This window comes from Brachyhypopomus gauderio, unplaced genomic scaffold, assembly GCF_052324685.1.
Source record: "Brachyhypopomus gauderio isolate BG-103 unplaced genomic scaffold, BGAUD_0.2 sc91, whole genome shotgun sequence".
NCBI classification, from domain to species: Eukaryota; Metazoa; Chordata; class Actinopteri; order Gymnotiformes; family Hypopomidae; genus Brachyhypopomus; species Brachyhypopomus gauderio.
The window spans coordinates 352,642-380,000 of record NW_027506912.1 but is presented as its reverse complement, the minus strand read 5'-3'; the positions used below and the strand labels follow the sequence as shown (position 1 = coordinate 380,000).

The following is a 27,359-nucleotide window of genomic DNA, read 5'->3' as shown; positions in this document are numbered from 1 at the left end:
GTCCTAAAGAACAGTGTATAATGTGAAGACTTTTCTTAAAGTCTGACCCTAACCCTTTGTTTAAACAGAGCAGTAGAGTCCAAACGAACAGCACATTCTGACACGGCCGCGTGAAGGGACTGGTGTATTAGGAATCTGAAGAATTTTAGTGTGTGGGGAAAAGGGCAGGCTACTATTACCATTTGACAAGACACCAGATTTGTAATACGCGTTCATTCGCACACTCCAGAAATTCACACTGTGGTCTTTAGTTAAATTTACAACTGTGTAGCAGTGACTCTTTCGTTGTCCGGCTGACTATATCATAAATGTCAGTTGTAATCAATTTTGGTAAATTATGGGTAGATCACAAAGCACTGGAAACGCTGCTCACAGTCTCCCTCTACCTGTGATTTTAAGTAAAACACTTAGTAAAACACTAGTGTTTAAGTAAAACGCTAACGGAATCACTAACGCAGTCCATACTGTGTTCCATGTTGTATTGATGGTGGACCCCCTGTTTGATTTTCCTTGGTCAAATACACCCTGAATAAACTAACTACAAGTCTCACATGACTCTGTGTACGATTGTCCAGAGCTGAGAAACATTGAATCAAAATATTGGATTTAGTGGTAGAAAGTCTGGTTGAATTTATGTACAGTATGCTTGCACTTACAGTTGAATTATTATGGAAAATCTAGCATCTCCTTTACAAACTGATAAATAATTGAACAGCAGGCACAACAGAGGTATTTCACTGGTGGTTTGGGGTTTGATCTAAGACCTTGTGGCCACAGTAATCTTCCCTGTTCACCTGTACTTTGGTTTAACCCGTTCCCTTGGTTTTCAAGTTCAGTGTCCTTGTTGATACCATGTCTGTAAGCCTCTGTATTTAATAGTTTCTTTTGTTTGCTATTTTGGTCACCTGCTTTTCCTTCATGTTCATTATGGGCTGTAATAAAAGTGATTGCATCCTGCCTCTGTGTTCCTTGCTCCCACATCACAGCCCTGTGCCACATCTGGTCTCAATACAGAATTTTCTGTGAAGTAATAATGTAATGTCTCTTTTCGAGCTCTGGTAAAACTGACTGAAAGAAACGTGTCTTCACCTGGGTTGCAGTCTCAAAGGATCTGGAGGTGAGATGGACCTGGTTCTCCAAAGATGGAGGTGAGATGGACCTGGTTCTCCAGAGATGGAGGTGAGATGGACCTGGTTCTCCAGAGATGGAGGTGAGATGGATCTGGTTTTCCAGAGATGGAGGTGAGATGGACCTGGTTCTCAAAAGATGGAGGTGAGATGGATCTGGTTCTCCAGAGATGGAGGTGAGATGGACCTGGTTCTCCAGAGATGGAGGTGAGATGAACCTGGTTCTCCAGAGATGGAGGTGAGATGGATCTGATTCTCCAGAGATGGAGGTGAGATAGACCTGGTTCTCCAGAGATGGAGGTGAGATGGACCTGGTTCTCCAGAGATGGAGGTGAGATAGACCTGGTTTTCCAGAGATGGAGGTGAGATGGACCTGGCTCTCCAGAGATGGAGGTGAGATAGACCTGGTTCTCCAGAGATGGAGGTGAGATGGACCTGGTTCTCCAGAGATGGAGGTGAGATGAACCTGGTTCTCCAGGTTCTGGGTTTTGACTCCATGTCAATTACACACACCATTAGGTCCACTCAGTATGTTTTCATGGACATTGTGGATTCTCTTGATGCAAAGACAGTAAGTCCCTGTGGGGCTTAATACTTTATTTCTGGTCTATCACAATTGTGTGAGACTGACCCCAAAAGCAACATCCTGCATCGAATTAAAAACATTATACGTGCATCCGCTTTGACATCAAAGACCGCTGAGTTAATTCAACACTGTAGGTGTAAATTCAGCTGTTTTTCCTCTTCTAAGTAACATCTCTACTGAGTCAGTAGTCAGTGTATCCAAGATTCGTCATGTGTCACAGGGGATTTTTCCGGTTCTGACGCAAACATTTCCACTGAGTCACGTGTCTGTGCGTTATCCAGACTCACAGGGCCATCATCCACTTTTCTGCGCTGTCAAGAAAAAGGGCACATGCTATTTAGTTCTTCTCGTTCCTCTCCGGTGCTACGACTTGGCATTTGGTCAAAAGCTGAGTGTATTTTTGTCTCTAGATGTATCAGAATGGTTTGTGCTTCACCAACAGCTACGCTTTTGCTTCTCACTGTCTCGGCTCGTAGCTGGAAGGAGACGAGCGTCTGTGCCCGGGGTCGAGCCCTGGCTGACATGCCCTGGTGAAGCTCGTCTGCTGCATGCTGAGTAGTGCTCGTGCATCCTAATGTGAGTCGGGGCTTCTTCCGTGCACCTCTGCAGCCGTACGAAGCAGCATCGCGAGCTCTGCACATGCACGAAACCCCCCTGATCTATCCAAGAGATCGGCCAAGGGGCCCCCGATTGCAGCGCACGATGCATTTAGAGGTGCGCTGTCTGGGCGAATCGCAGATTCTCCCAGAAGTCTTTGGGGGTGGGGTGAAGATGGCATCGGTGGGCGAACCGGTACGTTAATGGCATTTCTCTCAGGAGAACATTTTGCATTTAATCTCGTCTCACCCCTTTTAACACACTTGAGAGTGCGCGTACACCCACACGCACACTCCCAGATGTCACTCTCTCACACCATGTCTTCACTGGACCTGTCTCCTTTCCTTTTAGTTCATTGCCCATTTTTAAACTGATTCTGTTGAGTCAAAAAAAAATCTGAAAATGGGAAGATGGTTTTTCCTGTCTATTCATCTGTAACCTTTGATTTGGAGTGTCAGAAGTATGACAGCGAATGCAAACGCATCATTCTGAAGCCTATCGGTGCCCGGGCTCCTAAATAAAGACCTTAATCATTCACCCTAATAGCAACATCTTGTTTCATTCCGTCATTTGGTCAGAACAGCACAATATCCTGCAGCAAAGAAGCTTCCCTGACAAAATCGATACAGACGGCCCAACGCCGGCTATCAGACACACGATATCAAAAATTTCATTTCACACACCAACTGCCATCCGTCTGGTGTGAATATGTTTAGCCGGGAAAGGGGGCGACGAGGGAACGATCAGAGATGTCCAGTCTGCCGCGGCCTTTAAAAGATGGCACAACAATTTCCTGCCGCCTTTTCAAAACGGAAAGGAAATGAAAGCCAAACACGAGTGAATGAACGAACGGCTGGAAGCAGCGGGACGGTAAGGCAGGACAGATCTCCGTAAGACTCGTTTGAGCACTGCGGGACGTTCCGAGTACTGGCGCCCTTTGACGGTTGAAACGGTGCCACCTGTAATTGTAAAACAAGAGGTTCAGAATAGCCAATGGGCTTTTCGATTACCCATCGAGCTTTGAGTGTATGTTAGTGTCTGACAAACTCCACGACAGATTGAGAAGCATATATCAAACCAAAGCAACAGCACTTTAGGCAAATATCTTAACTGGTGACCTTTGGAACAATTCAGTCATTCTGTCTTATCCATTAATAACAGGTATTCACATGTTAATATCCCACTAAGGACTTGTAGACCCCACAGTGGGTTTTGTATGTGTTGTGTCATTTTTCTCCACCATAATGCCTCCTTCATGTCTCTGGTATTGTTAAATAGTGTGGTCATGAGAATAACATGGTTGATCTGGTTACTCCTGAGACAGGAAAAGAAACACCATGCTATTTCTGACAATAGCAGTTACTGTCTGTTTTAATGGGCCCACCCAGAGCATTGTGTATCACCGTAGGGTTATAAGGGGCGTTGAATAAAAATGAATCCATAAATTGAATTGCATACTGAATTAGACACACATACATATACACACACAAATGTACACACATTCTCTCTCTCTCTCTCTCTCTCTCTCACACACACACACACACACACACACACACAAACATGCCCACCAATCATTGCTTGATTACCTTTCAGGTAGGCCTGGGGTTGAAGTTATAATTATGCTTTTTAAGTCTTTTTCATCAGACCACTTCTTGCCATTAGCTGGTGAAGCCATCAACCATGTAGTGTCTTACCCACCATTTAGTGTGCGAGTATGACTGATTTATACAACCTTCTTCACAGACCAATCCGTGCGTGCGAGAGCAACCACCCACACACTCAAATTCAAATACTTATATATATTCCCTAATATTGCCATATACAATTATCTGTTCTTTGTCAACTGGTATACACACCCCTGGCATTCATAATATTATTATCCTCTCTTTCATCAAAGTTGTCATGTTTTTTCTTTATCAGTATGTAGCTCACCACTGTGTCATGCTCTGTCTCTCAGTAAACTGTCTATACTGGGTCATTTTAACACAAAGAGTTTGGGGTAAATTATACAGATGTCCGAGGACAGCTGGACAAGGACGCTTTCTATACAAACATGACTGGAGATCATTTCATAAATGACTTGTGTGTTTTTTCACCTGTTGCATTGGATTACAGTCTTCTATTTAGGAGTGCAGTATTTGATATAATGCCAGTGTGAACGGGGCCACTACACAGTTTTGTCATTCAAAAGCGGACGTAGTGTGCATCTAATCCTATGGACATGGAAATGGTCAAACAAAGACGGAGGATGGAGGAGACGCAGACTTATAGAAGTAAATTTGCATGTTAATGAAAAAACATCGAGCTAAATGTCAGACATTTACACCTGTTAGTTTAATCTTGGTCCCAGTTGTAGTTGCAACATACTGGGTCAGTAATTGAAAATTATAGCCATAACTAAAGAAGATTGAGATTGCGATCATGAATGTGACTTATGCTCTTTGCTGGGATCCTGTCTGTGCGTACAGTCTCTCCAAACAGCACCAAGTTCACCTGATCTGTCTGAAGGTCATCTAACCTGACCAGGACATCAGTACCATGACATTTTCTGAGGGGGTTCAGGAGAACAGTGTCCATCCATGAAAATACACCCAGACCATATTTAAACGTAACGGAATGGGCGACTGCGGGTGGAGAAAATGGAGCCGTACATTTTAATGTAACAAAAAGACCCACAGCAGTTCAAATTTGATTCAGTCCTACACTGGCCTTGCGTTGAGTGATTCTGCACTAACATGAAACAAACACGTAATCTTTCATTGAGCCCTGATGCAACCAACACTTCAAATGGTCTGACTTCTCCATAGTCCAGGCGTCTGTAATGCTGCTTGTGAAGTTGCGAGTCTGACCTGCTTTCTCCTTCTTCAACATGACAAGCACATAGGAGAACCTGTGTATTACATTTACATTTATGGCATTTGGCAGACACCCTTATTCAGAGCAACTTACATTTTTATCTCATTTTTATACAAGTGAGCAATTGAGGGTTAAGGGCCTTGCTCAGGGGCACCTCAGTCATGGCCTCAGGTCTGGGAATCTAACCCATGACCCTCCGATCACAAGACCAGTTCCCTAACCACTAGACCATGACTGTCCTATTACTTTCATGGTGTGGATGTTTGGGAATACGTTTAAAATCCCTATGAACTATATGGTTAGGGGTATTTGTCGTTTCTCATTAGTGTAATGGTGTTGGGTGTTTTCAGTATAAACACACCTCTGGCCCTTTAAAGGGAGAGAGACCTGGACGGCACCGCCACGGAAGTCCTTTATTGTTCACACACAACTTTAATTTCACCCCTAAATCATCCGTCTGTCTCCCGCCCCGGAGCCTGTAGTTTTAGACAGTGTGTCCAGGTAAACGTGTGTAATCCTGGACTAGTGTCTTCAGTGTCCGTGTGGAAACGACGCCAGCCGGCTAGTCGTGTTAGCTCCCCGCTAACCTGGCCGGTGTCGCACCGACCGTGTGAGGCGCACCGCGCGGTGATGAACTAGGACGGGGCGGCTGAAGTAAACGGTGCCGGGACACACCATGGCTCCGTACGAAGACTGGAAGAAGACCGTGCACTTTTACTACTTTATTAAATTCACACTAAACGTGTATTCAATGCTGTTTTCGGTGAGTAAAGCCAAGCCGGTTCAGAAATCACGTCCGTGTAGCTGGCGAGCTAACCGGCCGAACTAAACCGGGTCAGTAGCGCTGTGATTCTGGGTGAGCGTGTCTGTCGGAGCGTTTAGGTCCAGCAGAGGAGCAGCAGCGGTCCGGCCGGGTGTGTGGCGATTTAAAGGGGCAAAGCAACGTTGTTATTGGTACTGTTGACACACGGGGTCCCGTCAGGGCCCCACACAGTAGATACGAAGACACTAGAGATGAATGTGGATGACTGTAGATGAATGTGGATGAATGTAGATGACTGTAGATGTATGTGGATGACTGTGGATGACTGTAGATGTCTGTAGATGTATGTGGATGACTGTAGATGAATGTAGATGACTGTGGATGACTGTGGATGAATGTGGATGACTGTAGATGACTGTAGATGAATGTGGATGACTGTGGATGACTGTGGATGACTGGATGAACGTGGATGTATGTGGATGAATGTAGATGACTGTGGATGAATGTAGATGACTGTGGATGAATGTGGATGACTGTAGATGAATGTAGATGAATGTGGATGAATGTAGACTAATAGTTTCACATGAGACGCTGGGCTGCTGTACAGACTGTTAGTGCAGCTCAGACATCAGATACCGTCGAGATCTGGGGGCTAGGACTCGGACACGTTTAAAGCTGCTTTGTGACAACAACTGTTGTAAAAAGCACTGTATAAATAAAATTTGATTGATTGATTGATTATGGCCATAGTCGCTACTGTCGGTTTTAGTACTTCTTGACTTCAGGACTCCAGATGGAGATGAGACTCAAATAGTCATGGCAGTCATGGCCTAGCGGTTAGGGAACTGGTCTTGTGACCGGAGGGTCGCAGGTTCGATCCCCAGACCTGAGGCCATGACTGAGGTGCCCCTGAGCAAGGCCCTTAACCCTCAATTGCTCACTTGTATAAAAATGAGATTAAAAAAATGTAAGTCGCTCTGGATAAGGGCGTCTGCCAAATGCCATAAAATGTAAATGTAAATAGTACCTCTACCTTAAAGTGAAAACCAGAACAGGCTAAGAGTCAATATGTCAAATTATTACCAATGTTATAAAGTACTATTGAATTTTAGGAGACAAAGATACACGACCAGTAATTGGTGATTCTGATGTCATTTTCATGCTAGATGCTTTGGCGCTTCGAATTGTATTTGTTTCTTTCCCTCATTTGTTACTGGCAGAGCGGATTTAAATCAGTGGCTGTTCAGTGACTATTTGTGCTGTTTATTCTGGGTACATCTGCACATTTGGACACACATCGAGACACTGGTGCTGTTTTCAGCCTCCTCATCCTCTCACCTTATCGCGTGTGGTCGAATCTCGGTCCCCTTCAGCGTTGGCTTTCACTCTGGAGTTCAGCTCCTCGGCAGCACAGACCTGACTCGTGTGCCCGCAAGCACACCATTAATGCCTCCGGGAATCAAAACATCGGAATTAGCCTAGTTAAAACCAAAATGAAGCTCATTAAGATGGGAGAAATTGACAGACAGGAAAGCTGATTAACCACCTCCAATAAGCGTACATTAACCCGCTCCGGTATGACAGAACGGCAATTAAGAAATAAGTGGATTCGATTAGCTTTGGTTTTGCGCCATTGAATGAGTGCAGTCAAACGCTAATAGGCACAGAGCTTTCCTGCCTCGTCCTCCGTTTGCCGCTAATGAGGTGGCAGGTTTGGTGGGTTCAGTCCGGTTCCGCTCCACCACTAGAGCCGGAGCCCGTGCTCTTAGAGCTAATCTGATCTTAACGCCGTGAAAGGCAGTGTTACAGACTTCCATTTCCAAACCTGGCGTAGTGCTCTCAGCAGGCGGCCCTGAAGTCCCTGGTTCCCACGCGCTGTTGCATAACTTGGGGCTCGAGATTTGTCGATTTCGAAACGAAAAACAAACCTGCAGATTATTCACACTTTCAATTGTTTACACATTTTTCTAACGATTCTTTTTTTTTCTCCCTGTCTTGTTTGTCTGTTTTCCGTCTCTCCACCCGTCTCTGTCTGCGTCCACGTGCGTGTCTCCCCCCCCGTGTGGCCGTCCCCCCCGGGGCCCGTTAGCTGGTGGGCCTGTTCGTGCTGTGCTTGGGCGTGTACGCGGAGGTGGAGAGACAGAAGAACCGCACGTTAGAGGGTGTGTTCCTGGCGCCGGCCGTGGTACTCATCCTGCTGGGCCTGGTCATGTTCACCGTGTCCGTGGTGGGCATGGTGGGATCCCTGCGAGACAACAAGACCCTGCTGCACATGGTGAGGAGGCCTTCCTGTTCGCCACCGTGGTTTACACGCAAGGACCAAATACAGTTTCTGAGATACTTGAACAAGCAAGGGCACACACGGTTGTCCAGTTCCCAACTCACAAAGGAAGTGCTGAAAGTTTAGCCAGGGTTCAGCACCTCGGAGAGCGCCGGGGTACACTGTGGGAAGGGCAACCGCTTCCTGTGGGGACGGTGACCACTTCCTGTGGGGACGGGCGTCACACGGAAGTCGAATACCCCACAGTCGTGGCACGACTCAAATGAAAAATCACTAATGTGTAAAAACATGCAAATATTTGTGCCGGAGGTATTTGATCACTGAGATCTCGGCCAGTTTGCAAGGTATGTGTTTCTGCGCCTGGTTTATCAGTGTTTGAAATCTCTTTTGTAACCGAGTGGTTTTGTGTGCAGCACAGAATTTCAGGTGTCTTCAATAACTAATGCCTCAAAGCCCAAAGTGGTCGCTGTGGAAACTGTGCCAAAATGACACACACCGATGTATCATATGTGGAAATAGTTCACCCGCCAGTGTTTTCACATGGGCAACTTTGTGATTTGAATATTTTCACAAAGCTTCTCTGTTGCCATGTTTTTTGTGTGTGTGTGTGAGATTGTGCACATGTGTGTTACGAGTGTGTTTATATTCTTTTTGTGTGCTGCAGTTCCTCTGTGTGCTGTGAGAGAGAGACACCTGTATGAAGTGCTGACTGTGTGTGTGTGTGTGTGTGTGTGTGTGTGTGTGTGTGTGTGTGTGTGTGTGTCCTGCAGTTCCTCTGTGTGCTGTGAGAGAGAGAGACACCTGTATGAAGTGCTGACTGTGTGTGTGTGTGTGTGTGTGTGTGTGTGTGTGTCCTGCAGTTCCTCTGTGTGCTGTGAGAGAGAGAGACACCTGTATGAAGTGCTGACTGTGTGTGTGTGTGTGTGTGTGTGTGTGTGTCCTGCAGTTCCTCTGTGTGCTGTGAGAGAGACACCTGTATGAAGTGCTGACTGTGTGTGTGTGTGTGTGTGTGTGTGTGTGTCCTGCAGTTCCTCTGTGTGCTGTGAGAGAGAGAGACACCTGTATGAAGTGCTGACTGTGTGTGTGTGTGTGTGTGTGTGTGTGTGTGTGTGTGTGTGTGTGTGTGTGTGTGTGTGTGTGTGTGTCCTGCAGTTCCTCTGTGTGCTGTGAGAGAGACACCTGTATGAAGTGCTGACTGTGTGTGTGTGTGTGTGTGTGTGTGTGTGTGTGTGTGTCCTGCAGTTCCTCTGTGTGCTGTGAGAGAGAGAGACACCTGTATGAAGTGCTGACTGTGTGTGTGTGTGTCCTGCAGTTCCTCTGTGTGCTGTGAGAGAGAGACACCTGTATGAAGTGCTGACTGTGTGTGTGTGTGTGTGTGTGTGTGTGTGTGTGTGTGTGTGTGTGTGTGTGTGTGTGTGTGTGTGTCCTGCAGTTCCTCTGTGTGCTGTGTGTTCTACTGGCGCTGCAGGCCGTCACCCTCATCATCGCTCTCCTGTTTGAGAGGAAGGTAAGTGGCCGCGCCGTCAAACACCCCCCACCCCCCCCCCCCCTTCTCGTTTCTCCACTTTAAGCCTTTCCCCCCCCCCCCCCCCCCCCAGACGTCCGAGTTGTTCCAGAGGAACATCCGTGAAGGCATCAAACACTACTACGACGACCTGGACTTCAAGAACATCCTGGACTACGTGCAGCAGAAGGTTGGTGGCCCAGACCGGCCGACTGAACCGTGTAGCCCAGACAGATCCGTGTTCCTATGCAGCTCGCAGGCGCCAGGAAGCGTTCAGCTGAAAGGTAGTCATTAGATAACATGAGTCACGTCTTCCGCTTCTGACTGAGGCGCCACAGTACGACGGCGGAGTCCAAAGTGAAAGGGCTGATCTTTATCAGCGCGCGTGCGTGTGCTCGTCTTGGCCAAGTTACATATCCTCTCCTGCTAACGCCAATGTCGAAGCTTTTACCGAAGCACTGGTGGAGCGGTTGCCACGGTAATTAGGTCATAGTACACATTTTATGGAATACTCGATTCTGATTGGTCAGTCAAGGTGTTTTGGGGGTGTGCTATTGAAGAATAAAATCACCCTGCTTGAACCAACTAATAAAATCAATTCAAAACCACAGTTTAGTGGGAAATGAATAAATCGTGGTAACTAGTTCTGTAATAAGCGATAATCAAACTCCTTGTAATAGTCATTGGCACAAGATAAATCCCCCCAAGGTGAGACAATAAAGGTTTTATGTTGCAGTAATGTCCAGCGTCCTGTACATTATGCCCTGTAGAGGGTGTAGTGAAGCATGTGGTGACCTCCTTTGTGTATTATGCATATCTGGTTATTAAGAGTCTGCTGTCCTTGAGCTGATCATAGCAGGCTGACTCTGTTGATGTCGAGATCTTGGTGATCGCTGATGGATGCAGAGGTCTTAATAGAAATTGGTGTGCTCATTTGGCCAGTTCTGGAATAAGGGAGTGGTTGTTACATGGTTAGCAAGAAACCTTGGGAGGACCAAGACTCAAAAGAGAACCCATCCTCCATTGGATGGCCCAGCTAGTAGAAATTCATGTGTAAACATCAAACTATACATCAAACTATACATCCAGCTATATATATAGCACACGTGCCAGCCAGTAATTAGCATGTGGCTTCGGCAGGCTAATCTATAGCAGCATAACTAAAGGGAGGGGCCTGGAGGTGACCACAGTCATGAGGGTCACTGAGACATTGCTTTACACCCAAACCATTGTCACAAACTAGAGTAAACATGACATGGCTGGATGACAGCATCAACATCTCAGATTGCCAGCAGACTCAACGTCTGGGGCCCCCGAGCTCCACACCATCACATGTAGAATATTGACTGAAGTCTTGATTAAATAGGTGAGTCTTAAGTCTAGGTTTAAAGATTGGAACTGTGTCAGAATCTCTGATTGGAGCTGTAAACCTGTTCCATAACTGAGGGGCGTTAAAGGAGAAAACTCTGCCTCAGATCCAGCACTCTTACTAGGGTTCAGTTCTTGGCTCTGTGGTACCTTAAACCCGATTCTCTGAGACTGGTCTTTAAAGCCGTCCACAAATAGATGCTGTGTGTCTGTATGGGTATTGACAGCAGTGATTGGCCTAATTCTCCCCTGCATACAGAGGCAGGTTGTTTTTCTTTCTTTCTTTCTGCAAACAACTGCATGCAGGGCTTCGATTGGGTGCTCGTCCCATCTAGTGTCGCTATGACGACTGACTGGATGCCTCGGCTCCGTTCAGCACAGTGTACCGCATCACACCATCAAATCATTTGCACCAAATTGAAATGGGCAAATCAGTGTTCAGGATCTTTTCTTTATTACATACGGTGCCGTAAAATTTACATTTCTTTATTGCATATATAGTGTTGTGAGTATATAGCCACCCCCCCACCCCTGTGCCATTCTCCCTCGCTCTTCCGTTTCCTCCCTTCTGTCCCTGGATATTCGATCTTCTTCACACACGAGCAAAGCTGAGTCTCGCGAGCCGATTGGTTCGAGTGCGGCACCGTCGTTAAAGACGTGCATGTACAGATCGCCCCGCTTCACGCACTCGCTACGGTTACCGTTCCAAACGGGCCGTCGTTAACGAGGCACGGGCTGATGGATCTCGCAGGCTGGCGTACTGGGAGCTGCGTCTTGGACGGGCTTAGTGCACGATCAGGAAACTGCACCTCAATGAATCTCTGTCGAAATTATCCTCTAAATGAAATTATCATTTTTTAGAGGATACTTGAATACTAAAAATGAATACTAAGATTATTTGCAAGGAGCTGAGAAGCTGGAAAAGACGATCCTAAGAGAAAAAATTGCGTTGTCTAAAGAAGCATCTCGCAGAATACTTAGTAATCCATAGAAAAAAGTGTGAAACCTACAAACTGTCCGTCATCTTTCTGTCTGACTTTTTATTCTTGAGGGTTTCTGTAGTAACAGTGGGAGGGAGAGATGTGAGCGTGCCTTAGTACTCCGGGTGATACGACAGAACAGATTGCATGTGCCTTTCCTCCAAGAAACACAGAGATGTGGGTAATGAAGTTCAGTGGGGGTGCGGTGGGATGGTCAGGATGTAATCAGGAACGGGGGGGGGGGGGGGGGGGGGGGCGGTTCTGCCTTCTCCAGCGCCAGGTGTCCAAACCCCGCACATCGAGGAGGTTGGAAAAGCCAGACGTTGTTTTAGTGGGAGAAAAACACGGAAGATGGCAGTGCCCGTGGGCGTGCCGATTGTGGGCGTGCCAGCCGTGGGCGTGCCAGCCGTGGGCGTGCCAATTGTGAACACATCAGGGTGAGGAAAGAGTACCGGCTTTGTTGTTTCTGGAGGAGGAGGGAACTGTGCAGAGGTTTTAAGTATCGAGCACTTTGGTGAGCTGCTGTGTGTGTTGTCTGCACACCGCTTGGTGAGGTTTCTAAAGGAGGGGGATTTCTTGGAATACGGATAGTAGAAAATCCCAAAGTCAAGCAATACGCATGGATTTGGTTAAAGGAGCTCCACCCCCGCGCTGTAAGAGGGTGTCGTGAAGTACAGTGCGAAACAGTGAATCATGCAATAAAATGAGACTTTACTGATCATTTTAAAAATCATTTTTGCACCCTTTTTTTTCAGTTAAGACAGATATTCTTTCATTTAAAAAAAGTTGGTATGCATGAGAATAATATCTGCAATTAAAGAAAAAACAAAATATCGCTCTGCCCTCCCCTCCAGTTCTCCTGCTGTGGTGGAGATGAGTACAAGGACTGGGAGGTGAACCAGTATCATTTCTGCAACGGTACGGGCCCGCTGGCCTGCGGCGTGCCCTACACCTGCTGCATCCACAAGGTGAGTCCAGCAGGACGCCCCCGCGCTGACCAGCTGACCTGACTGACCCCAGCGTGTTGCTCCCCAAGGAGGAAATGCTACATTCTGATTGACCTGTAACCTGGGCTTCATACACAGTGCCAACACAGACTGTATTGTGTGACCTTTTGACCTATAACCTGGGCTTCATACACAGTGCCAACACAGTCTTTTGTGTGACCTTTTGACCTATAACCTGGGCTTCATACACAGTGCCAACACAGACTCTATTGTGTGACCTTTTGACCTATAACCTGGGCTTCATACACAGTGCCAACACAGACTCTATTGTGTGACCTTTTGACCTATAACCTGGGCTTCATACACAGTGCCAACACAGACTCTATTGTGTGACCTTTTGACCTATAACCTGGGCTTCATACACAGTGCCAACACAGACTCTATTGTGTGACCTTTTGACCTATAACCTGGGCTTCATACACAGTGCCAACACAGACTCTATTGTGTGACCTTTTGACCTATAACCTGGGCTTCATACACAGTGCCAACACAGACTCTATTGTGTGACCTTTTGACCTATAACCTGGGCTTCATACACAGTGCCAACACAGACTCTATTGTGTGACCTTTTGACCTATAACCTGGGCTTCATACACAGTGCCAAACAGACTCTATTGTGTGACCTTTTGACCTGTAACCTGGGCTTCATACACAGTGCCAACACAGACTCTATTGTGTGACCTTTTGACCTATAACCTGGGCTTCATACACAGTGCCAACAAAGACTCTATTGTGTGACCTTTTGACCTGTAACCTGGGCTTCATACACAGTGCCAACACAGACTCTATTGTGTGACCTTTTGACCTGTAACCTGGGCTTCATACACAGTGCCAACACAGACTCTATTGTGTGACCTTTTGTCAGTGGAGCATTACGACCAGGAAATGAGCTGCACCACAGGAGGACTCTTCAGGGTGGAGGTGGCCTTGTGTAGGTGGAGGTGTGGAGAGGATTACTGTCCGTCTCGAGGTTGCTACAAGTCTGGGTGGGTGGGGTAGGTGACGAGTGTGGGCGGGTGGGGTAGTGTGGGGTTTGCGGGTGGGGTAGTGTGGGGTTTGTGGCGAGTGTGGGGTTGCGGGTGGGTTAGTGTGGGGTTGCGGGTGGGGTAGTGTGGGGTTGCAGTGGGGTAGTGTGGGGTTTGTGGCGAGTGTGGAGTAGTGGGTGGGGTAATGTGGGGTTTGTGGCGAGTGTGGGCGGGTGGGGTTGCGGTGGGGTAGTGTGGGGTAGGTGGCGGGTGGGGGTAGTGTGGGGTTTGTGGCGAGTGTGGGCGGGTGGGGTAGTGTGGGGTTGCGGTGGGGTAGTGTGGGGTTGCGGGTGGGGTAGTGTGGGGTTTGCGGCGAGTGTGGGGTAGTGTGGGGTTGCGGGTGGGGTAGGTGGGGTAGTGTGTGCTGAAGGAGGGATGCTGAGCTTGGCTGACGGGGAGTGCATGACTAAGAAGCATCTTGACTGCAGACTTAGCTGCACATCTCATTGTAGAGACCCTCTTCATGTCTGTCTGTCTGTCTGTCTGTCTCTATTTCCCTCCCCTTTCTTTCACATGCGCACACTCTCAGTCTCACCCCTCTCTTCCGGGTTTCATAAGAGGCGGTCTCACTATCTCTCCCTTCTGCCTCTCACTCCCCGGCTGAGCTAAGCTTCTCTGTCTCGTCTCAGTACCCTGACACGGGTCTTCCAATTTTAAGCAGGAAGTATGGAATCGATCAAGTGGTCTCTCAACGCAACCGATACTATTTTCTCCACGAGGAGTCGTGGGGCGGGAGAACCCACACGTCTGGACGGACCGTTCTCAGCTGGAAGCGTGTTTGACCCATGGTCCACATGGAGTGGTCCCGCGCCTCTCGTCCTGAAAGACACCAAGAACTTGTATCTATTAGGAACTTTGATCACTGTGTTTCTGCTGATTGGATTAGGCCTCGCCCTGCTGTATCGGGCAGTTCAAAGAGTGGAGTTAGTTATCGAGTCCAACATGATTGATGCGACGGATAGAGCTGTCGAAACACAAATTTTGGCTATTCGTAAGAACTTAGATTTGATCATGGAGAGGCTCGTGGCTCTAGAGGCAGAGTTGGACCGGGAGACCGCTTGACTTCAGAGGAGTTTTCCCGTGCTCAAACTTCTCACTAAATCTACATTCTTGCTTATCTACATTTGGCACCCAAACAAAACTCTCCCTGAAGGTCGTCGTCTTGGTTACCTGCAAAAGCTATGCCAGACCTCCAGTGTCTGGATGAACACGTCTGCTTGACTGTCTGTCACCTCCAATGATATGTGCTATGGGAATTTTTGTGTCCTTCCTAATGTTAGCTCAGAATACCCCCCCCCCCCCCGTCCCCCACGATGGCGCCTTTCTGACGCAGTGCCCACTCTGGGATTGCGGTGCTTGACACCGAGCCCCCAGGGGACAGTGTTTCATTGCCTTATACTTGTGACAATAAAGTTGAATCTAATCTAATCTAATCCAGTTAATTCGTCTCACTCTCTTTCGGTCGCTTTATCCTGATGGCCTCACCAATGTGAGCGATTGTAATCACACTCTCATAAAGGGTGGGAGTCCGGGGGGGGGGGGGGGGGGGGGGGGAGGTCACTTGAAACAAACCCACTCAGCAAGTGAAATATACGAGACCTGAAATGAATACCATGCTTCCTATTAGCTGTAGTACTGTAGCCTGCAACCCAGCTAGATGTGCCACGTGTACATTTATGAACACAGCCACTAAAATAACAGAAGGATCAGTTGTCATCACCCCTCTATGCACCACTGCAGGAGATGCCTACTGCATTACCTGCAAGAGATGTAATCTGCTTTATATTGGAGAAAGTGTGCAGATTGGTTTGCTGAACACCTTAGAACCACGAGGATTAAGGATTTGTCATTTCCAGTGGCAAGGCAATTTAATATTAATGGATGTTGTATTAAACATTTCTGTTTGCATTGTTGCTATGGCAGCAATACAATTAGGACATTCTAAGAAAAGGAACTGATCTTCACTCCTGGAGCTTTAGGACACTGTGGAGTGAATGTTCTGATTTGAACATCTACGTTTTCACATTTAAACTGGTTTCTCCTACTACTAATTGGGAAGCACAGGACTACAGTTTTATAATATCTCTACGTATCCCAAGTTCACAACAGTTACACACTGGACTTCACTACAGTTTTATAATATCTCTACGTATCTCAAGTTCACAACAGTTACTTACCTGGAAAAAAGTATCCTAACTAATATGTAAATGTTTTACTGTGTGTCTGTATGTGTGTGTGTGTGTGTGTGTGTTTCACTCAGGCAGGAGAAGTTGTGAACACACTCTGTGGCTATAGGACTCTTAACAAGCAGGTGAGTAGAGCTTTCACTTCTTCAGTCATACATCCATTCATCCACTCATCCATTCATCCACTCATCCATTCATAGTGGAAGCAGAGGTGGTGATGATGGTGGTGGTAGTACAGGTGTAGTGGAGGCGTTGGTGGTAGTACAGGTGTAGTAGAGGCGGTGGTGGTAGTACAGGTGTAGTGGAGGCGGTGGTGGTGGTAATACAGGTGTAGTGGAGGCGGTGGTGGTGGTAGTACAGGTGTAGTGGAGGCGGTGGTGGTAGTACAGGTGTAGTGGAGGCGGTGGTGGTAATACAGGTGTAATGGAGGCGGTGGTGGTAGTACAGGTGTAGTGGAGGCGGTGGTGGTAATACAGGTGTAGAGGAGGCGGTGGTGGTAATACAGGTGTAGTGGAGGCGGTGGTGGTAATACAGGTGTAGTGGAGGCGGTGGTGGTAATACAGGTGTAGTGGAGGCGGTGGTGGTAGTACAGGCGTAGTGGAGGCGGTGGTGGTAGTACAGGTGTAGTAGCGGCGGTGGTGGTAGTACAGGTGTAGTGGAGGCGGTGGTGGTAGTACAGGCGTAGTGGAGGCGGGTGGTGGTAATACAGGTGTAGTGGAGGCGGTGGTGGTGGTAATACAGGTGTAGTAGAGGCGGTGGTGGTAGTACAGGTGTAGTGGAGGCGGTGGTGGTAATACAGGCGTAGTGGAGGCGGTGGTGGTGGTAGTACAGGTGTAGTAGAGGCGGTGGTGGTAGTACAGGTGTAGTAGCGGCGGTGGTGGTAGTACAGGTGTAGTGGAGGCGGTGGTGGTAGTACAGGTGTAGTGGAGGCGTTGGTGGTAATACAGGTGTAGTGGAGGCGTTGGTGGTAGTACAGGCGTAGTGGAGGCGGTGGTGGTGGTAATACAGGCGTAGTGGAGGCGGTGGTGGTGGTAATACAGGCGTAGTGGAGGCGGTGGTGGTAATACAGGCGTAGTGGAGGCGGTGGTGGTAGTACAGGCGTAGTGGAGGCGGTGGTGGTGGTAATACAGGCGTAGTGGAGCCGGTGGTGGTAGTACAGGTGTAGTAGCGGCGGTGGTGGTAGTACAGGTGTAGTGGAGGCGGTGGTGGTAGTACAGGTGTAGTGGAGACGGTGGTGGTAGTACAGGTGTAGTGGAGGCGGTGGTGGTAGTACAGGTGTAGTGGAGGCGGGTGGTGGTAGTACAGGTGTAGTAGCGGCGGTGGTGGGTAGTACAGGTGTAGTGGAGACGGTGGTGGTAGTACAGGTGTAGTAGAGGCAGTGGTGGTAATACAGGTGTAGAGGTGGTGGTGGTAATACAGGTGTAGAGGCGGTGGTGGTAGTACAGGTGTAGTGGAGCCGGTGGTGGTAGTACAGGTGTAGTACCGGCGGTGGTGGTAGTACAGGTGTAGTGGAGGCGGTGGTGGTAGTACAGGTGTAGTGGAGGCGGTGGTGGTAGTACAGGTGTAGTGGAGGCGGTGGTGGTAGTACAGGTGTAATGGAGGCGGTGGTGGTAGTACAGGTGTAGTAGCGGCGGTGGTGGTAGTACAGGTGTAGTGGAGGCGGTGGTGGTAGTACAGGTGTAGTGGAGGCGGTGGTGGTAGTACAGGTGTAGTGGAGGCGGTGGTGGTAGTACAGGTGTAGTGGAGGCGGTGGGTGGTAGTACAGGTGTAGTGGAGCCGGTGGTGGTAGTACAGGTGTAGTAGCGGCCGTGGTGGTAGTACAGGTGTAGTGGAGGCGGTGGTGGTGGTAATACAGGCGTAGTGGAGGCGGTGGTGGTGGTAATACAGGCGTAGTGGAGGCGGTGGTGGTAGTACAGGTGTAGTAGCGGCGGTGGTGGTAGTACAGGTGTAGTGGAGGCGGTGGTGGTAGTACAGGTGTAGTGGAGGCGGTGGTGGTAGTACAGGTGTAGTGGAGGCGGTGGTGGTAGTACAGGTGTAGTAGCGGCGGTGGTGGTAGTACAGGTGTAGTGGAGACGGTGGTGGTAGTACAGGTGTAGTGGAGGCGGTGGTGGTAGTACAGGTGTAGTGGAGGCGGGGTGGTGGTAATACAGGTGTAGTAGAGGCGGGTGGTGGTAATACAGGCGTAGTGGAGGCGGTGGTGGTAATACAGGCGTAGTGGAGGCGGTGGTGGTGGTAGTACAGGCGTAGTAGAGGCGGTGGTGGTAGTACAGGCGTAGTGGAGGCGGTGGTGGTAGTACAGGTGTAGTGGAGGCGGTGGTGGTAGTACAGGTGTAGTGGAGGCGGTGGTGGTAGTACAGGTGTAGTGGAGGCGGTGGTGGTAATACAGGCGTAGTGGAGGCGGTGGTGGTAATACAGGTGTAGTGGAGGCGGTGGTGGTAATACAGGTGTAGTGGAGGCGGTGGTGGTAGTACAGGTGTAGTGGAGGCGGTGGTGGTAATACAGGTGTAGTGGAGGCGGGTGGTGGTAGTACAGGCGTAGTGGAGGCGGGTGGTGGTAATACAGGCGTAGTGGAGGCGGTGGTGGTGGTAGTACAGGTGTAGTGGAGGCGGTGGTGGTGGTAGTACAGGTGTAGTAGAGGCGGGTGGTGGTAATACAGGTGTAGAGGTGGTGGTGGTAATACAGGTGTAGAGGCGGTGGTGGTAGTACAGGTGTAGTGGAGGTGGTGGTGGTGGTAGTACAGGTGTAGTAGAGGCAGTGGTGGTAATACAGGTGTAGAGGTGGTGGTGGTAATACAGGTGTAGAGGCGGTGGTGGTAGTACAGGTGTAGTGGAGGTGGTGGTGGTAGTACAGGTGTAGTGGAGGTGGTGGTGGTAGTACAGGTGTAGTGGAGGCGGTGGTGGTAATACAGGTGTAGTGGAGGCGGTGGTGGTGGTAGTACAGGTGTAGTGGAGGCTGTGGTGGTGGTAGTACAGGTGTAGTGGAGGCGGTGGTGGTAGTACAGGTGTAGTGGAGGCGGTGGTGGTAGTACAGGTGTAGTGGAGGCGGTGGTGGTAGTACAGGTGTAGTGAAGGCGGTGGTGGTGGTAATACAGGTGTAGTGGAGGCGGTGGTGGTGGTAATACAGGTGTAGTGGAGGCGGTGGTGGTAGTACAGGTGTAGTAGAGGCGGTGGTGGTTGTAGTAAAGATGATGGTAGTAATGTCGGTCGAAATCACGTCTCACGTCTGCACATCTCACGTTCATTATGCCTTCCTCAGTGTCACGGTGGGAGAGGCACCTGTTTGTGGGTCTGTTTGGAGAAATGATCCCACAGATAGGAAAGGCAGAAATATGAGCTACATCTGTTCAGTTGCAGTCATTTGTGAACTTGGGTCTACGTCGGCATTCAGCCAGGGTAGAAAACCGAGACACGTTGTACAGTTATTACCCCTCCAGCACCAGCCCTATTTTACCATTACGGGGGGGGAGTTTCTCAGGCATTGTTATGGCTGGTTCTTTTGTGGAATCTTTAGTAAAGCCATTCTGTACTTCAAATTTCTTTCTTTTCCTTCCTGTATCCCCCTTCCTACCTCCCTCCGTCTCTGTCTCTCCGTCCCCGTCCCTCTGTCCCCGTCTCCGTCCCCGTAGCGCATGGATCTGAGTGACGTCATACACGTGCGCGGCTGCATTCACGCCGTCAACCTGTGGATGGGGGACAACATCGGCGCCACGGTCGGGATCTGCTGTGCCGTGGGGCTGCCCCAGGTTAGCCCCGCCCTCTCCCCCTCTAGCTCCTCCCCCTCCAGCCCCTCTTCTCTCCAGTTATGTCACCGCCTCCACTACTCAGCGTTTTGCGGTGGCCTTCAACACAAAGATTGAACTCAATAACTACGCTGTATGTACATAACATAAATGCATGTGTATCCATAATATTTTTAGAGATTAGGGTTCCGGGTCCTCCTGACCTCTCGCGCGTCCTCCTGACCTCACGCGCGTCCTCCTGACCTCACGCGCGTCCTCATGACCTCACGCTCGTCCTCATGACCTCACGCTCGTCCTCATGACCTCACGCTCGTCCTCCTGACCTCACGCGCGTCCTCCTGACCTCACGCTCGTCCTCCTGACCTCACGCGCGTCCTCATGACCTCACGCGCGTCCTCATGACCTCACGCGCGTCCTCATGACCTCACGCACGTCCTCATGACCTCACGCACGTCCTCATGACCTCACGCTCGTCCTCCTGACCTCACGCGCGTCCTCATGACCTCACGCACGTCCTCCTGACCGCTCGCCTCCTAACTGGAACCACCAGCATCAGACTGCAGGCTGACGGTGCTGCACATCTGTAATGTTCAGGCGCGGGACACCAAGGGGCCGCTGGGAGCCAGTCGTCGGTCTGTCTCCCTAGCTGTGCGTAACGTGAGGGGGCACGGGTAGGGGGGCACAGGGAGAGGCACGGCCCCCGGACTGCCAGCCTGACTCCTCGTGCCAGCTCGTATGTGGCCCCGGGCAACAGCAACTCATCCGTATGCACCAGTTAATATGAGGGAACTGGAAGAAAAGCTCATGGCATCTGTCTCTCTCCATCACACACAGTCGTCTCTCTCTCACACAGTTTTCTCTCCATCACACACAGTCGTCTCTCTCTCACACAGTTTTCTCTCCATCACACACAGTCGTCTCTCTCTCACACAGTTTTCTCTCTATCACACACAGTCGTCTCTCTCTCACACAGTTTTCTCTCCATCACACACAGTCGTCTCTCTCTCACACAGTTTTCTCTCCATCACACACAGTCGTCTCTCTCTCACACAGTTTTCTCTCCATCACACACAGTCGTCTCTCTCTCACACAGTTTTCTCTCCATCACACACAGTCGTCTCTCTCTCACACAGTTTTCTCTCTATCACACACAGTCGTCTCTCTCTCACACAGTTTTCTCTCCATCACACACAGTCGTCTCTCTCTCACACAGTTTTCTCTCCATCACACACAGTCGTCTCTCTCTCACACAGTTTTCTCTCCATCACACACAGTCGTCTCTCTCTCACACAGTTTTCTCTCTATCACACACAGTCGTCTCTCTCTCACACAGTTTTCTCTCCATCACACACAGTCGTCTCTCTCTCACACAGTTTTCTCTCTATCACACACAGTCGTCTCTCTCTCACACAGTTTTCTCTCCATCACACACAGTCGTCTCTCTCTCACACAGTTTTCTCTCTATCACACACAGTCGTCTCTCTCTCACACAGTTTTCTCTCTATCACACACAGTCGTCTCTCTCTCACACAGTTTTCTCTCCATCACACACAGTCGTCTCTCTCTCACACAGTTTTCTCTCTATCACACACAGTCGTCTCTCTCTCACACAGTTTTCTCTCCATCACACACAGTCGTCTCTCACACAGTTTTCTCTCTTTCACACACAGTTGTGTCTCTCTCACACACATCATTTTGGCTCAGACTGTCGTCTCTTGTACAACATTCTGTTTGTCTGATTCTTTACATTTCACTCTCTCTCAATTCATGTGCTCTTCAAATCGCAATTCTCCCTTTTCCTTGTTTCTCTCTCTCTCTCAGCATTTAGTTTGCTCTCCTGCCCCCCAGGTCTCCCTCCTCTCATCCCTTCCTCCGCACGCTGCCACTCTTTCTCTCGTTCTCTCGCTCTCTTCCCCACACACACTGAATATGCCACCTCCACTCTCCTCCTAATCTCTCTCTCTCTCTCTTTCTCTCTCTCTCTCTCTCTGTAGAGAGAGATGGATGACATTAGATGACATTAGCTGCACCAGCTCCACCCACACAGCCCCATTACAGCTCTGATTAGAGATGCCAGACGAGTCCATTCAGGCAGTCAGGAAGACAGAGTGGTGAGGGACGTAGTTACTGGACCGTATGGTTCTGCGTGTGTGTCGTGCCCCCCCCCAGTGCTCAGTAATGCCATGCCCTCACTTGGCGGTGAGCCTTCATCCTGGCCTCATCTTCAAATGGTGCAGCAGGTCAGCGAATCGCTCGTTCCACAAGCGTGTTTCGCACGCACTCAGCAGACGCCCCATCTGCGCTTCCAGAGAGCCCCGACGGTTTTGAGACGCGGTACAGGCTGCATCGTGCTGTTTGGTCTTTCCCCTGCTGGAAAAGCCCAGATGTAAAACTCATCAAATTCATGCAAATGAACTGACCATTTGAATAAAACGGACTCTGACCGTAAAAGGCCAAAAGGCTCCAGCGTTCCACGCTTCACTCGTACGTCCGCCCAGCGTTAACGTTATTGCAGTGTGGACGCTCTAATTACGCTAAAAGTGATGTAAGGTTTAGAACACAGCCGTAGTGTCAGGGAGAAGGGGACCTTGGTGGTGGTGTGTCTTTTTAATGATGTCCCCCCAAACCCCGCCCCTCTCTCCCCCAGCTCCTCGGCATCCTGCTGAGCTGCCTGTTCTGGAATCTTCTGGTGGAGATGAGTGAATCTGCAGACATGGTGGACTTCAAGATGCTCAAGAGGGCCGGCTTCGACTACAGCGATCTGGACCTCGCAGGTGCCGGCTGGTGCATGTGCCTGCCGCGGGACGGCGGCTACCTGCCCTTAGCCAGGGCGGAGCCTGGACCCACTGACTCCACCCCCGAACCCAACGCCCCACCCCTCGACTGGGAGCAGGCACAGCTACAGGCTGAACTCAGCCTCATGAGGTTCGAAGAGGTGCGTCAGGACCCAGCCAAGATGCCAGAAAAAGATGAAGTGGACGGTGGACCCTAATGAGCAGGAAGGGAACCGTGGTGCACCTTCTCCAACTTTTTTAAACATTTTTTTCTATCTTCGTCTTTGGGTAGAAATGATGTCTCTCTTCCTGCATGGTTACTTTGCACTAGGTTCAATGTCACTGAGGAAGACGCGGTGCCTAAATTCTTACTAAGCCTCCCAACACTTTATCATTTTTTAAACCATTTTATACACACTTTTCCATGTTTTTACTCACAACAAAAAGATTTTCTTAAGCTTTACTAGGTTTGTCTTTTACTTAATTTATTTTTTTCTGTTAAAAAAACATGTATATAGAAATGAAATGTTGGGGAAGGTAGCCAGTCTTGGGTTATTACGCTTTCTTGATGGCTGTAATTGTAATTTAGATGTGCAGTGATGATCTATTAGAGATGCGGAAATATATGGGTGTGGCCAGGTATTTTAATAGAAAAATCATCTGCGTCGATTTAATATTGTGTAGCATTTCAACATGATAATCTTTAGGAAATATTTTAAAATAGCATGATTAAGCTGGATATGGAGAAGAGTTTAGATTGTGGACAAAATGCTTGACTTTTTATTTTACAAAGGTACTGTATATGTTTGTACATCGCTGTTATAGATACACAAGCGTAAATATTCATGATCAGAATCCCCAGGACTGGCGATTCCTCCGAAATATGGACACTGACCTAATCAATAAGATGAATTATATTTCTGCTGTCAAAACTGTTTAATTACTGAGAAAGACATTCAGAAATTGGGACTGTAGACAGCTACATTTTAATAGGGGTTAGGATGGTCAGCTAATCTGACGCCTCTCTTCTGGTTCTGCACGTCTAAACCGGCTGATCTACTGATGTGGTGAATCGGTGCCTTATTAAAGGAGCTTCTGCTGCAATACCTCAGGCTGCTTTTGGGATGGCCGAGCATTTTTGAATACGGTTTTTAATTCAGAGAAGTTCCGTTAAACTTCGCATTAAGGGGTACTTGGAGTGTCACTGTATAACGATCATTTTTCAGTTTTTTGCGTGTTTAGGACTGCTGAGCTGTGGCGACGTGCACGTGTTTTTGTAAACGATGCGAGAGATGCTGCTTCGAGGGGGGTGAGGATACTGTAAAGGTGCTTTTATCCGCGGGAGGAGCAGTTTGGGGGCTAAAGTGCTTCCATACTTCTCGTCTTGCTCTGGCCTTTTGAAAAAAAATTAACTTCAGGCCAATAAAAATGAATTAAAAATAAATTGTGTTCCTCTGTGCATTTTATTTGCCATCAGGTAAAGCACGAAACATGCTGGCAAATATTAGAAATGTGTGACACGTACGGTTTAAAAGAATAACAAGACACTTCAGAATTCACTCCTGAATAAATATTTTTAAAAGAAGCAACTTCACGTCCATTCCTTTGTAAAAACCTGCTAACTCTGACCACTTCGTGAATGCTGATCATGCATGTGGTAAGTTTTGGGCTTTCTGTCCCAAATCGTCTTGCTCCACGGGGCATAAGCAATAAGGGTTAGACAGTTTTAGCTTACTAATGGTAATCAGCTAATGTTGACAGCCTTTATCGTGGCGTGATTTTAAACACTCAGTAGTGACGTGAATATAGCCATCATCTAATAAAGCAGTTTAGCTACCTATGTGACAAACTTGGTAAAATTTGCACTCACTTTCGTAAACATCCCTAAGCCACAATGTCAGCATTTGGCATGAGTTATCGTTTACCTTGGCAGGCTAATGTTATTTAACATTATGCAGCACACTGCCAGATTGTGGTACACAGTCAACACTTTTTTGTCACCAAAAAAATGGAACAAAACCACGAAACACCTCCTAAACCAGGACAATACACCTGACTTCTCAAATACTCCTCATTTCATAAAACCATCACATCATTGAGACCAACAGCCCTGCCCAGTAAGTTGACCAGATAGGGTCCTCAGCCAATCTATGTTTTTGAGACCATCATTGGGGCACTACCACAGTCACACTAAACTTGACTCGGGTCTCTGCGACGTGTGTGAGACCTAAACTAGATTTAAAAACTGAATGTGAACCAATGGCAGATGAAACCAGTGTTTTAACCTCTGTCTTTGTGAACGAGTAGTAATGAGCGACTGAGATCATAACGTTGCTGTCACAGTGACGCAAAATAGTAATAAGACTGCGTCACAATTAAAGGATGACTGCACGAGGCGGGGTCACGCCCGTCATCGTTAAAGCGTTAATTTGACTCAAATACTGGCTAGTTTCGACTTGCGCTCTCTTTGTCTCTATTTTCACATATCATTCTATCCAAAGCAATAATAACGACCATCAGGAAGCAGCGGGTGGGATAATTATAGCGCACGCCTCGATGGGAGGAAATGAACTCCGCAGCCAAAATAACACTTCAGTCGCCGAGCGCATCGGAACAGGCCGCATCTAAACATGCATGATTATGATAATGATAACATCAGTGGTGCCATGAGTAATTAAGTCGTTGCCATTCAAAAAATAAGTCCTCTTCTGCCTCACTAGAACATATCAAATATGAGGATCATTATTTTCCACAAGGGCCTGTTTAATGAGCAGTAATGAAGTCATGGGAGCGCGTGTTAGTTAAACTACAGACAGCAGTTCTGTAGAACTTTGTAGATGGAGATTTCTGGAAGGCTGAAGTTGTCTCATCTAACAGGACGCATTCTGGGCGTGAGGTCATATTTGATCTGCATTTCATTACATCAGACTTGCACCTATACTGTAAAAATGTCACACACACATACACCATTTAAAAAAAATACATTATTCCACTGATGTGGAAATTGAGTTCTGTTTTTTAATAAGGGTTAAACTAATGTTATGCCTACCTTTGCAGGAATATAACACTAACGGTTCATTACCTTTTCAAAGGGGGCCAATTTTGTTCATTTTACAGAAGTCAACACAGTTCCCTGGACTCTTAATGAAATATGTGAAATTTTTGGTTGAAATCCTGTAAGGATCAATCATCACAGCACCTTTCTCACACCAGGAAAACCACCCTGCTCAAAAGGCCTGGTGGAGTGTCTGCTCTTTTATGTCCTCATTCTAACAGGTACACACCCTGACATACATTCCTACCCATTGCAAAATATGCTTGTTGGCCAAATTACAGATGGATGTAAATCACATTTCCCAACGGTAATGTTTCTAACCCATGATTACCCGACTGGAAAACAACTGTAATTTTGTAACTTATTCTCATGTTATGTTGATAAAGCACTACAGACATTAAACCAACAAACTAATAGTGTTAATGTTATCCTGAAGCAACACCAATAACTTTCTAGAAAATGACATCTAATATATTACCTCAGCCGTTAGCATTAATTGGTACTATACACATAAACTAACAAAATAATTTTTTATATGTTTGTATTTCCCTTGTGTGTAATTTTACCAGGAACAGTTGGGATAATCAGTTTCACTGACAGTCCTAACATACGTTCCTACACACCACAAAGCCTTTGCCAAATTACAGAAGCACATCAATCACATTTACGTGTGAATGTTCCTGTAAAAGTTCAAAAGTTTCACTTGTGTTCCGTTCAGGTAATGAGGGATAACTCACCTAATGAGGGCTAACACTTAATACCTCCATTACCTGTGTGGAACACAAGTGAAACCTTTGAACTTTTATACACACGTGAAGGTGAAGTTCCACATACAGACATTCAACAAATAGCATTAACGTTACTGTGGATCCTCCCTAGGGAGGCGCCCAGGTGGCATCCGGACCAGATGCCTGAACCACCCTAGCTGGCTCCTCTCTACATGGAGGAGCAGTGACTCTACTGACAGTCTCTCCCGGGTGACCGTACTCCTCACCTTATCTCTGAGACAGAGCCTGGACACCCACTGCGTGGTACACGAGGCTGAGAGATACATATACTTCACTTCACTTATATTTCTCTCCTGTGCAGTTTAGCCCAGACCGTTGGTATTGATCCCTGTTTAGGTTTGCTTGTCCTGCATTTTACTGACTCAGGGTGTAAAAGCAGACACAAAGTGATTTGTCTTTATGATTGTAGCTTGAGCATTGCTATCAAATATCCATTCATTCCCCCCCCCCCCCCGCCCCATTTTTGCCATTGAGCCTAATCTGAATGGCATGTTTCATCTCATGTTTTCTGAAGAAACTGACTGGGTTGTCTTATTTCAGTTTGTGGCTTGGTGGGTAACGCCACATAGCCAAACATACGTGCACAATATGTCCCCTTTAAGCGACAGCTACAGATCGGGCTGCTTAGAGCTTCTGTCGGGGTAAAATTTATATGTGGTCTTTCTGTAATCATATTCATCAGTGTTCATATATGTATTGACCACTATTAGTAATAATTGAAAA

The 27,359-nt window shown here is 47.9% G+C and overlaps 1 protein-coding gene across 1 annotated transcript; it reads left to right on the top strand.

The window, feature by feature from the left end:
* The first annotated feature begins 5,559 nt into the window (after positions 1 to 5,559).
* Positions 5,560 to 24,305, top strand: LOC143494155 (tetraspanin-15). The gene is made up of 8 exons (XM_076992244.1): positions 5,560 to 5,929; positions 8,019 to 8,204; positions 9,643 to 9,717; positions 9,809 to 9,904; positions 12,917 to 13,030; positions 16,355 to 16,405; positions 19,906 to 20,022; positions 22,667 to 24,305. Exons 1-8 carry the CDS (start codon positions 5,843 to 5,845, stop codon positions 23,009 to 23,011), a joined length of 1,071 nt encoding a protein of 356 aa, XP_076848359.1. The 5' UTR covers positions 5,560 to 5,842; the 3' UTR covers positions 23,012 to 24,305.
* Positions 24,306 to 27,359: the final 3,054 nt, after the last annotated feature.